The 13,641-nt window shown below is 33.8% G+C and overlaps 1 protein-coding gene across 3 annotated transcripts in view; it reads left to right on the top strand.

The window, feature by feature from the left end:
- The window catches only part of PTAR1 (protein prenyltransferase alpha subunit repeat containing 1), a 47,392-nt gene that overhangs the window by 15,075 nt on the left and 18,676 nt on the right, over positions 1-13,641 (top strand). For all 3 annotated transcript variants that reach the window (XM_031449837.2, XM_031449839.2, XM_031449840.2), the window contains exons 3-5: positions 1,966-2,032; positions 10,501-10,605; positions 12,451-12,664. In XM_031449837.2, coding sequence (XP_031305697.1) covers positions 1,966-2,032; positions 10,501-10,605; positions 12,451-12,664 — 386 coding nt within the window. The remainder of the gene's footprint in view (positions 1-1,965; positions 2,033-10,500; positions 10,606-12,450; positions 12,665-13,641) is intronic.

Raw genomic sequence — 13,641 nt, 5'->3', positions numbered from 1 at the left:
AATGTACAGGCTCATCAAGAGGATAATATTTATATAAAGTCATTAACAAAGATACACACAGAACATAGAGATGGAAGATTGCTTTCAGCTAAATAGGTCAGGAAAGCCTTTATAAAGAAAGATGCTTTTTTGCCTTTTTTTTTTTTTTTTTAATTTGGAGATAAGAGGATACTTCTGACAGAGAAAATAGCAAGTAGGTAGATCTGAATTATAGCCAGCAAAGAGAAGATAGGCAGATGGGCAGTGTGTTTAGAGAATGGGGGGGTTTGGCTCATGTGGAGCATAGCATATGAAGGGAAAGTAACAGACTCACAATAAATGTTAATCTCTTTTATTAAGATGGTTGAGAATAGAATAATTGGTTTTCTTGTTGACTAACATTTTAAGATGACTATAGGGACATATTTTTGTGTATTTACGCTTAGATTTTTAAAAGTTTATCTTTTCCTTAAACACTGAGAATGTCCCATTTATTTATTATAGACAGAGATTTCAATTGCGGTGTAATTGACAATTAAAAGTAGTAAGATGCTGATATTGCCACATACTTATCAGGTGACTGTGAACAAATTGCTTAAAATCTCTAAACACTTAAACTAAAATTAGTAGTTTTCCTATCTATAAAGTGAAATAAAAATATCTTGGATTATGATTGTGAGAATTCAATGAAATAATGTAAATAAAGTACTTAATATTGTGCCTGGTACACAATAATGCTAAATAATACTAATAATTTTTATTATTTTATTTACTTACCATTTAATATGAGCTTGGTAGAAGTTACCTTAATTTAGTATTATATCCTAGGTTGATCATCTTAACTCTAAAATTCTCTTTTTCAGTTTTAGTAAAATGAAGACAGTATGTCTAAGTATTACTGATTTTGTTTTATTAAATATAGGCTAATGGAGCTTATTCAAGAGCATGATAGATAAGTAGCAAATGAATATGAACAGACTATTCATCTTACGAAAATAGAAAATAGTAAACAAAATGAAAAAAGTTCATGTTAATAATTGTAAAGATATAAATTAAAACAGAAATGAAGTACAATTTTTTAAATCTGCCACATTCATTTTTTTTAATATAATTATATAGGTCAGAGTTATAGGGCCATAAATATACTCGTGTTATTCTTGGCGATATAGATGGTTACAACCCCTTTGGAAGACAATTTGGAAATGCTTAGTAGGAGCCATACTGATATTTATATTGTTTGACATAGTAGCTCTACTCCTGGAAGTATATCCAAAGGAAATAATCTATTTTCTTTCATCTATTTTAAACACAGACAAGTGTGTTTAAAAATGCTTGTAGAAATATCATCCATAACAGTAAAAACAAAACAGGAAACAGCCTAAAGAATAAGATAAATGATAATAGATTAAACTAAAAGATTGTTATTCAGTTGTTAAAAATGCATACTGAAGCAATATAGAAGAATGCATATGTAACATTGAATGAAAAACATAAAACAAAATTGTGCATTTATCATGCTGTAACTGTAAAAATGTGTAAGAAAGGATAATCTTTGCAGGGAAATGCAAATGAATTGTGTTAAGTAAGTTGGATTATACGTGATTTTTTGTTTTCCATTTGAGAATTTGCACAGTCAATTTTTGAAACATTTGTGGAATTAAATGAATAGTGGTATAGAAATTGTGTTTCTTTTTTTGTGTCAAAAACTACTAAAAGAATGAATAGGTTAATCTGAATATTTATAGACATTATTTAATTGTAAAGTTGTTTCTGTGTCAACTTTTTAAAAAGTTTTAAGTAGAAGAAAATTTTGAGGAAAATCTTCATATCTCTGATACCTTAGAACAAGGTATCGTTAGAATTATCATGACATGAGATGTAAGTATAATGTGATATATATAAAACAAAGAGGATCTTAAGGGAAGGAGAAGTCAATCTTTGAAGGGTAGGACTATTTGTTTTTAATATGACCTCTCTTTATTTTAGAATTGATAGATGTCACATGCACCCTGCTGCTTCTAAACCCAGACTTTACCACTGCATGGAATGTGAGGTACGTCATTCTCATCAATGATAAAGTGAAATTGTCCATATTTCTGAAAACATATAAACCCCATAAATTGTTAATTTTTTGAAAAATGCAGTATAAATCACATATTCATGGCATCTTACACTTATTTCTTCTATGCATTCTTTATAACATCTCCATGACAATTCTAACATACACTTTGCTCCTTTTTGCATATTGATGTCTGTTCTCCCTAAATTTCTTGCCTGAAATATAAACTTTCATGTTGAATTGCAGTATACCATTTGATACATGCTTTTATCTTCCTTCTTTTAGTGGGGATAGGGACAATCAACATAGCTGATTGGATTGTAAGGTGTTGATTAGTATATTTGAGAAGCACTGCAGTGCAGTGGAAAGTGTAAAGGTGAGCATTAACGGTTACGAACTTTCAGTCTCGGTCTAGTCACTAACATTGTGACCCCCGTGGGCGAATCATTTGAAGTCTCTGGCACTCAGTGTTTTGGAGAGGGACCACTTTTTATTAGTATCTTAACTTCTTTAATTCTGATGTTTTAGCTTTAAACACAAAATACTTTATAGAAGTATTAAAATTCAGACCAGGTTCATTTTTTTAATTGAAGTTTTTGTCAGTTAAACAGTACGTATGACTTTTAAAATTCGGTGGTTTTTTTAGAGTAATACTAATTTTCTTAGGGGAAAGCGGGATACAAATTATAGATAAGTAAAAGTGAAGTCCTATTGAACATAGTGAAAATGTTTTAAATTTTCATGTAGGGAAGAGCCATAGATTATAGTTCTTTATATGTAAAGATGACTTAAATAGTACCTTAATTTTCTGTGAATTTTAAGCAAGTTTGCATTCTGAGTTAGTGTTTTATAATACCTACTGAATTTTATATTTGTAACTTTATATTTGTACCTCAGTTTATTAAATTTAGGTAATTTCTATTATATATTTTTAATTATCTTTTGAATAATTAGTCAGATATTTAAAGAGTAAGAAAAGGATAGAATGAGATCGAATGCTTTAAAAATTTACAAATTTTAGAATTCCAATTAAAAAAATTTTTTTTTTTTATGGAAAGCTCCACAGTGGTTAGGAATTAGACTAATGTTTAAGAGTGGCTACTATATACTAGGGACCATACTATAAATTTATACATTATCTCATTTAATCCAAGCAATACTTGATAAAATTTGTTCATTAATTCATCAAATATTTATTGATTAACTGCTATATGCTAGATCCTAGGCACTGGGGATAGAGCCATGAGGAATTTTTATTCTAGTAGAGGAAGAAAAGCAGTAAAGATATTAATAAGTAAAATACATAGTAGATCAAGTGCTGGTAAATATCCTATGGAGAAAAAGTAGGAAAGGAAGATAGGGAAGGCCAGTAAGAGACTGGAAAGAGTGATATTGCAGTTTTAATAGGGGACGTTTGAACAGAGACTGGCATGAAGCCAGGGGTCAGTCTCTGTGAATTTTGGGTTAAGAATATTCCCAGTAGAGGGAACAGCAAGTGGAAAAGCCGTCAGTCATACCTAAAGCGTTCCTGGGTATTCTGAGACAGCAAGGAAGCTAGGGTAGCTGGAGTAGCACGAATGAGGGAGAGAGTAGCAAGAGATGAGACCAAGAGAGTGATGGGCCAGATCTCATCAGGCTTCATAGATTCATAAGCTGCTGTAGAAACTTTGACTTTTACTTCGAGTGAGATAGAAAGTCATTGAAGGTTTTCAAGGTTAGGAGGGAGAGTATCTTATGTTTTAAAACTCTGACTCCAGTGTGGAAAGTAGACTGTAGGAGTGCAGGGAATGGTTAGGAAGTTAAGAAGTGGTTGCAATAATTTAGGAGAGTGATGATGGTGACTTGAAGTAGGCAAAACTCAGCACTAGAAGTTGTGAGAAGTAGGAAGATTCTCACTGAATTTTGTAAACTGTGTAAGCTTTGACTGTAACTAATAAACTGATTTTAAAGATGCAAATTATAAATTGGATGTGAGAGATGAAGAGGGTCAAGCTTGACTCCGTTTTTGGCCTGAGTAACTGAAAGGTCGGAGTTGCTATTTACTGGAATGGGGATGTCTGGAAGAGGAGCAGATTTAAGTGTGTGGAGGGGCGGTGGATGCTAGTTGGAAGTCCAGAGTTCGGTTTGGGACATGTTAGGTTTGTGCCCAAGTAGTTGTGTATGAATCTAAAGCTCAGGAGAGAGTTCTAGGCCGTGTAGAAATTTGGGAATCACTAGAAAATGTGCAATATTTAAAACCGTAAGATTGTTTGAGATACCCATTATAGTGGGTATAGATATTAGAAGAGAACCAGTCAAAAGACTAAGCACTGGGGCACTGTAAGTTTCTAGAGTTGCACAGTGCAGCATAGTAGCCACCGGCCACATGTGGCTATTGAGCCCTTGAGATGTGACTAGTTTCAGTTGAGATGTGATCAGACTTTGAAGACTAAGTACCTCAAAAAGCCAAATATCTTTTTTATTAATAATTTTTAAATTGATTACATGTTGAAATGATAATATTTTAGATATATTAATTAAATAAAATATATTACTTTATACTTGTTTTTAATGTAGCTGTTAGATAAATTTTAAATTACATACATGGCTCTTGTATGACTCTCATTATATTTCTGTTGGACAGTGCTGTTCTAGAGTTTGCACGATGAGGAAGAATCAACAAAGGAGACTTTTAGGAAGGTTCTATGAACTTACAGCTGAGAGCTTTCTTAAGGGTAGAGACCATGTCTTTTTTCTTTTTCCTTGTTTCCCTAGCTTCTAACACTCTAGTGCCTGGTATGTAATAGATACTCAAAGTTTGCAGATTGGGCACTGAAAATAATTAAATTCACTGAAAAAGAAATGACTGTAATAGAGAAGTGGGAGTACCATTTTTATTTATGTTCTCATATTTCTTATCATTAAGAGGAATTGAAAATCCTCCCACAAAAAAAGATTCTTACTATACATACACAAACACATACATAATTCATTGTATATTCTATAGGGCAGTTTATTGTAGAAGAAAGAAGCTAGTTCTTAAGATAAATGGATCTTAGTTCTGTTTCATCGATTAGCCAGCAGTTGATTTTGGGCAAGACCTTTTTCTCAAGAGTTTAGTTTCCATATCTCTAAAAGATTTGAATGGGTAATTTTTTAAATGATTCTTTTGAAACTTTTTTTGATTGTATGTAGCTTGGTCTTTTAAAGGGAAATTGCTCCATAAATCTAACTTCAGTATGTTAATAGCAGTTAATCTTGAAGCTGTTCCAGTAAGATGATTTGGTAAGTTTTGTGCTAGAGTAATAGAAAGGAAATCTTGATTTTTTAAAAAATCCATTGTAGATATGTGTTCTCGTAAATTTTAGTTTGTATTAGTAAGATTGACATATGCAGACATAGAATCTTGAGTACATTTTGAGCAAAAAAATAAAAGCAACTTTGGATGTAAACTGATCTAACCCTTTAAGGTCTCTTACTAATCAAGTCAACATTTTGTGTGTTATTGTCAGTACATTTATTCTGCAGTAGCTTCAGGAAGCATTGAATGATTTTTGGTTGTATTTTATAAACTGCTAAAAGATGATGTAACATATCAGTAGTTCAATTTATAGGTGTTTGCAGTCTTAGGGAAAAAAAATAGGGGCAAGAATAAGATTTTGAGCTTATCTCCTGTGATTACAGTGAGTAAGGCATGTAGTTTAAAAATCCAGCTCGTTCTAGGGAAAAATGACTAGTATTTCTTTTTTTGCTTTGAAATTGCCTTGAAAATTGGTTAATTAATTGATGAAAGACATTAAGTTTTTAATACTGTCCTATTTTTCATCAGTCTATGAACATAGAGTAAGCAAAAATCTTTGAGCAACTAAAATAGCTGACAACAAGCTCCAGTGATTCATATTCTTTACTCATAGCCTGTCGATTTAAAGTGATAACCTTATTTTATGTAGATCTGATGTTTGACACTTTGAGCATAAAAACCTTGAGCAGGTTACTCAGTCTCTCCCAGCTTCAGTTTTCTCAGCTGTAAAACTGAGGTAGTATTGGGTTGCACTGTATGAAATTGTTGTTTTTGTAGACCAGAAATTATTAAATCCAAGCATCCAGATCCTGGTTTCTAACACCATTCTCTAATAAAAGGAACTGAGCTTCTTGGAGAAACAGCTGGTTCTAGGACTAGGCCAGGAAATATCCCAGATTAGCTGAAACATCAGAGAGCCAGAAAGTAAGGAAGGGCTTCCAGTAGCCAAAGCTGGAGCACTTTGGACAATAAAATAACACAGTATTGGATTATACCCCAGGGTGAAAAATGGATTCCATAAGTCCATGCTAACATAAATCGATGCTTGAATAAGCAAACAAGAGACAATAGACAAATCTCCCATATGGGAGAATTCCAAATAATTTATCTAGAAAACTCCACTGCCTCAGCCAGGTATCCAAGGTCAACATCAAAGGTGACAAGTCATGCTGATACTATGCACCTTTGCTATTATATGGTAAAAATGACACTTTACCTTTGTGGTCCTCTCAAAACCCATAACCCTTGTCTAACCATGAGAAAAATATACGAAATACCTGATTAGTGCTCTTCAAAACTGTGAAGGCCATCAAAAACAAGGCATATCTGAGGGACCAAGAGGGGCTTACAAAGATATAACAACCAAATGTAATGTGATATCCTGTGGGGAACCTGGAATTTAAAAAGGACATTTGGTAAAAACTAAACAATTCTGAGTAAAGTATCGACTTCTCATACTAATCTATCAATGATGATTCATCAATGGTGACAAATGTTCCATAGTAATATCAAATAAGAGAAACTGGGTACAGGGCGTACAGAAATTCTCTGTGCTATCCTTAAGAACTTTTTTGTAAATTTAAAACAATTCTAAAATAAAAGGTTTATTTTTAAAAGACAAAAAAAAAAATTCAGTATCAGCAATTTCATATGGTTCAACATATGTTGTCGTGAGAATTAAAGTAGAAAATATATGTAAATCACTTAATACAGTACTTGATTCAGGAGAAGTATTCAATAAATGGTAGTTTTTATGAAGATAACTTTTATTATCATTATTGTTATTTCAGATAGAATAACTGAAGATTGAGGCAGGGGAAAGTGGCATTTGTTTATTCAGTATATGCCAAGTACTCAGCTGACCAGTGGAGACTGAGCCAGGGATATGATATACACAGAGAGAAGCCATAACCAATAGTGTGAGATAAGACATAAAAACTTTTAAAAATAAGGTAAACTTTGCAGAAATATAAAAGCACAGGAACTCACATAGGTGAAGAAAGCACACTGCTCACTTTAGTAACCCCTGGAGGCTCCTGTGGGTGTATTTTAGCTCTAGCACTACCTGATTTTCATAGTGATGAACTGGCGTCTTCAAGGGAAAGTGATGAGGTTTTTCATACACTCTGTTTCATTAGTAAGTGAAATAAGAGTCAAAAAACTTAAAGGAATAACTTTTATTGTTTGAAGAATCTGCTACATGGGAAACCTCATTCCTTTTCAGTCTACTTTTTGTTTCTTAAAACTTCTTTCAGTCTCCTCCCTTCTCCCACATTTGAGTAAGTCAGCGCTCACCTAATTTTACCCCATAACAAGGTTGGTATATAGCATGGCACTGTTCCTTGCCACCCTCCGCTCTATCCTGAATGGCACAGATGCCTTGTCCTTTCTTAATTGGTTTTTTCCACATGTATTTCATGACTCTCACTTCATGTCTTCTTCATCTGTTAGCAGTGGACCACCTGTGGCTTTCAGGGTAAATATACAAGCCCAGCTTTTTCAATATGCCAGAAAATAAAGCCACCTCAAATTTGAGACAATACTCCATTTCTTTAATAAGAGTCAAAAAAAAAAAAAAAAGATTTTTTTAGGCTAATATCATGATGTATATAAACTGTAAGGTATGTACATGAAATAAGCAAGTTTCTTAGGATATTTAATTTTTCAGTTTAGTTACACACCTTTAAAGTAACTTGTTACATGAAATAATTTATAAATTCTTCATTTTCCTACTCACATTTTATTAGACAATTTAATTCAAATCCTCACATGGCTTATTGACATCACTGACTTTGTCATTAGGAGAAGTGTTTTCAGTTATCTAGCACAGTTTTCCAGAGCACATCTTGTTTACTCACATTTACATTGTTTCAGATACAACACTTTTTGAACCCATGTGTGACTGGAAATTTTATCTCAGGCTAGATTCTTACTTGAATAAATTAAAGCAGGTGGTTTTCTTGATTGGATCTCTAGCTTACGGATAGCCATAACTTAACTACTTACCATATTTCTTTTTCAAGTGATCTTTTAAAAACTGGTTTATAGCAAGATTCTACAGTGTTCGTTCCTACTCCCCAGGAGTTTATTAAATTGACAGTAAAATTTTGCTTCCTTTTTTTATGATTCTATCAGGTGATCTTTTTAAGCATACATATGTACCATTAATTGAGGTTGTTTCAGGCTAAGATGTCTTCACAAATACTACTTTGTTGTTCAAAATTAAAAAATTAATAGTGCCCCTAATTTAAGAAACTTTGTAAAGATACAGTTATAAGGTGACTTCCTCTTTTCTGAAGAAAATTTGATTTCCCATTATGTCTAGACATATATGGGAACAAAGGAAGGTGGTTGTAAATAAGGAGAGGTTTTAAATTTAGTGAATGGAAGTTTGGCTTAGTACAATAAATTCTTTACAGTAGTGGTTTTTAAACACCAGTGTGCCCTGGAGGGCTTGTTAAAACACATTGCTTTGCCCCCCTGGGGTTTTTGATTCAGTGGGTCTGGGGTGAGGCTTAAGAATCTGTATTTCTCACAAGTTCCAAATGATGATGATGATGTTGCAGTTAGGGACCCAACTTTGAGAAACACTGCTCTGCAAAGTAGTTTAAATTACATAGAGCAATATTTTGCCTTCTTTTACTCTACAGATATCCTGACTTATTGTATGAACAAAATGTTACTGATTGCAGAAGAAAAAGAATCTAGAACTGCAAAAGTAATTGGCTATTGCATTAAAATATTCTTTTAATGACATAGATTTCCTGAACATTGAAACAAAAACAGTGAAGAAAGCATTTTTTAAAGCAACCGTAAACCTTGATAGCACTTCAAATTATTTTACAGAGTGAAGTCACTGAACTAAAATAAAATTGATTATAAAATGCAAGTATTTATTATTACTATTTAGTATTTTCATTAATAAGGAAAGTATTTTCCTTATCAAATAAAAATTTAGAAATAGTGCATTGCTGTTGGAAAGAAAATGTATTGTGGTATTTAGGAACTAAATCCATCTATGTAGGTAAGATGCATGAGCTGGGCTCTGGTTTTCTTGAGATTAACTTTTCTAAAATTAGTTGCATGATCAGCCCTACCACACAAAAGACATTTTAAGTTTAATAACTACTAGCAAATGAGCTAATTTTATTATAAAACAATAGATAAATAGAAAATTGGGAGTATAGTCACTGATATCAGAACTTATTATCAAAAGCTTTCCTGAGAAGTTAAATCTAAACCTAAATTATATTTACCTGAGAAATAGGTGGAGATCTCTTGCATGACATTCATAATTATGCTGAAGCTTTGAACAGTTATAAAACAACAAAACTTCATATCCCTGTAACTTCTGTTTATATTTCAAAAAGGAATGGTCTAGTGTATCAGCCATCCAGGTACTTCGCCTGATAATCATCTTTTGGAGACTTATCCTAATTAATATTGCAAACAAAAGAGGTTACAAGCACAAAGCTCTTTGTTTCAGAATTCTTTTAGGACAGCAAAAACTTGGAAACAACCTAAAATGTCTAACTATAGGGGAGAAGGGTTGTTAAATTACAGGATAGCTACTGAATGAAAACTATCTGACCATTTAAAATGTTCATTTTAAAGATAATATAGAATCATGGGGGTAATTCTTAAGGTAAAAGAACAGAATATAAAATTATATGTTAAAATATATGTGCATATGAGGAAAGGTAGAAGGGAAAATCCAAAAATAGAAATAGTAATTTTGTTAGGGTAGCAATTGAATGATTTTTTCCCCCTTACATCTCAGTCTGTTGTATTTGTTGTTGTATGTGTGTTTTTGGAATGAACTGGACCATATCAAGTCCTATTTAAGAAGCTAGAGCAATTCTTAACTAGTACTGGATTTGTTGTACGGATACTGATGTGAGGCCTCGTAAGTTTTGGAAACAATACAAGCCAAAAAACTCATTTGCCTTCTACCAAATAGTTAACTAAAGTTCCACTGTTGATTTCAGAGCTTCTGTTCCTGTTTTTAATTTGTTGTTTCAAGATTATGAGACTACATTCTTAATTACTGTGTGTGACATAAGAGTTTTATGGGGGTTTTTAATTCTTGGAAATTTGCTTCACAGTGAGGTTATATTAATAGTCATGCAGTATGTTTGTACAGAAGGATAAAGTAATGGTTCTTTCTGTTTTTCTTTTACAGGAAAGAGCTGATCCTCTCTGGCACTTTAAATCCAATTAAGGACTTACATCTGGGGAAACTGGCCTTAACTAAGTTTCCAAAGAGTCCAGAAACATGGATTCACAGGTGTGGTTAATTTGCACCATAGGCTTCTTTCTTAGGATTCAAAATGAAAAAACACTAAATGTGAAGCAGGGTCACATACTGGTTCAGAGTATGAATTCTAAAGTCAAATTATCTACATTTAATTCTAGATGCCATTACTTGCTACCTATGTGATCTTTGGAAATTGTTTAACTTCTTCAAGCTTTAGTTTTCTCATTTGTAAAATGCAAATAATAATTACATTTATCTCAGAGTTAACAGTAGAGTTTACATGAGATAATGCTTGTAAACTGTTACAGTGCCTGGTATATATTAAATACTCAGTAAGTTTTAGCTATAATTATTAACTATCTGAAGCCATCATGGAAATGGCATTTAGATATTCATCTATAGTGAGCAACTTGAGTTTTATTAAACTTGGGTTTAATTCATTCAGATGTGTTCCTGGTAAAGAGGGATGGTGGTGGTGATGGTTGTGGTTATTAAAATTAACCAAATAAGGGCAGCTGAGGTGAATAGTGTGTAGGCTGAGCTAAAGTTGCCAAGACCATAAATGCAAAGAATATTTTTGGGTTAAAGGCCTGAGGCAGGGAGCCAAAGTGCACATAAGAACTCTATTCAAAATCCTGGCTGTCTGGAAGCATCTTTCTCTTGGATCCCATGTAACTACTCTGTTTTGACTGAAATGAGATGGTGTGGGCTTATCGGTTGGGGTCAGTGGGGAGACTCTCTGAAGAAATCTGTTCTCAGTTTATTAAGCCACTTATAACTTTTCTTAAATCCTGAGCATTTTTAGGATCTTAAAGTCAGTTCAAGGTATCTTAGCTGTAATCTTGTCTTTGGCTAGCGTTGAAGGTCTACTTCCGAATGATACAGTTAGTTGTATTTTCTCCCTTACTGGAAATTGGGATAGCAGACTTCTGAGAGGGATATGATTGTGTGTATAGAGGTTAGGAAAGGGGTAGTGAAAGGGGAAGGGAATTACTAAATATGTATCCATCAATTTATTGGCTTGCCTGATATTTCATAAAGCAAGTTTTGGTTATTAAAAATAACTTTTGTTATTTGAAAATGACATGAGATTTCTTACCCAGTTTCCTCTACCTTTGGGTTGGAAATGTTCGGTGTAAAAAGAATGCTTTCGTACAAGAATATATTTGTGAAAACTAAAAACTAAGTAGTTAGAAAACACTTTTTTAGTGCTTTTCATTTACATGTATGCTAATGAAAATCTTAAATAGACAGGGGGAACATCTGTGGATAAAGATATTTTGAAACCTCCTTGATGGTTTAACTAATTGTATTGTATTTGTTTCTTTCCAGATTCTACGCTATAATATAGACATTTTGCTTCATGAAAGTTGTCTTAATGCAGCTTCTTGTTTGCAAACAAATATACTTAGGGCGAGGCATGCATATATAATTAAAGATGTGAACCATGCTTCTCTTGCAGTATTTATGAGCTATAAAATAATATCCTTCCTCCCCGCCAGCCCCAAACACACACACGAACAGACCAGTGCCTTCACATTTCCTAGCCGAATAGTTTTGGAGTTGTCATTTTGGAACTAGTGACATTTTCTTTTTGACAAATTAATTTTAACATTTTAGAAATCTTTCTCTTTTTTATCTTTGTCCTTTCTCTCCTACCCGCCCCCCACCGTCCAGGCTGTGAAAATTATGTCTTTAAAAACACAACAACAAAACAACAATCCCCTCTCCCCCTCAAAAAAGAAAACTGGACCAATAGGTATTATTTTGCATTGACTGTGAATGGCAGTTAAACTAAGAACAAAGAAAACTCGGTTGTTTTCCTCTCTGTTTTATTTTCTTTCCTCATTTCTTTCCAACATGTTACCTTAACAGGCGATGGGTGCTACAACAGCTAATTCAGGGATCCTCCTTGCCTTCCTTTGTGACCAAAGGAAACTTGGGAATAATTCCTGCAGAAAGGACACAGCAACTAATACGAGAAGAGATGGAGGTCTGTGGTGAAGCAGCAGGGAGATACCCAAGCAACTACAATGCCTGGTCACATCGCATCTGGGTTTTACAGCACCTGGCCAAGCTAGACATCAAGGTAGGGCTGTTACTGTGTGTCCTTGTCTGCCTTTTAAATCTTCTGGTAGTATAGTAGTTCCTTCTCAGAGGAGCTTTAAAGGAGAAAAGTAGAGAAACTAATGGCTCAGTAGTCTGGAGAGGATTGTAACAGCTGATACCCCCAGGGGAACCCTGGCAATTTAAAAAAAAGCTTTCATTTCTCACCAGCATGGTTTTGGCACTCTTAGGCTAGTGCGTTGGTAGAACAAAGCAGGTTTAAACAATAAGACTGAGTATAACTCATTTTGTCCTGAAAGAGGAAGAGATTATTAAACCTTACAGAACTGAAATTGTTCTTTCTTGGTATATGGTTTGGTTATGTGACTTCATGTGCTTAATCGGCTGGCTGGCTGTTCACAGTCTCCTCTCCTGGGGAGGGAGAAGATCCCACCCAGGTGTTCCCAAACTTGGCTGAGTCTATAAATTATCTGAGGATTCCTAAGTCCCACGCCAGGCCTACTGAATCAAAATGAGGGTAGGATTTAGAGATCAGTATTTTTCACAGGCTCAGAGGGTTATTTGGATGCAGAGTCAGGTTGGGAACTATCACAACCTAATCCTTTTAGTTTAGAAATGAGGAGATGGAAGTTTCCTGAGAATTTTAATGGCTTAGACTGAGCCACAGTTGTGTCATTTATTATTCATCAGAGTGAGAACCAGGTATCCTTGCTCTTCTTTTTACATACTACAGCTTCTCTATTTTTTTTCTTCACTTCATGTGGTATCAGTGCCAAAGAATCTAGAGTACTCTTCTAAAAGCTTCCCAGGCTTGAGACAATTTCAAGGGATCAGAATGCCTCACATGATGCTTTCAGATTAATGGAGAAGCATTCTCTAATTTTCATTCACCACCTCCTCCTTCCCACATCTCTCTTCAGGTTCCCTCTCCTCTCTCTGTTTCCTAGTCAGAGATACTTCCAGAATAAACAGAGTTTTCATCTCTGAGGGATTTTAAGC

The sequence above is a fragment of the Camelus dromedarius genome, chromosome 10, assembly GCF_036321535.1.
Source record: "Camelus dromedarius isolate mCamDro1 chromosome 10, mCamDro1.pat, whole genome shotgun sequence".
NCBI lineage: Eukaryota > Metazoa > Chordata > Mammalia > Artiodactyla > Camelidae > Camelus > Camelus dromedarius.
This window is presented reverse-complemented; position numbering and strand designations above follow the sequence as displayed.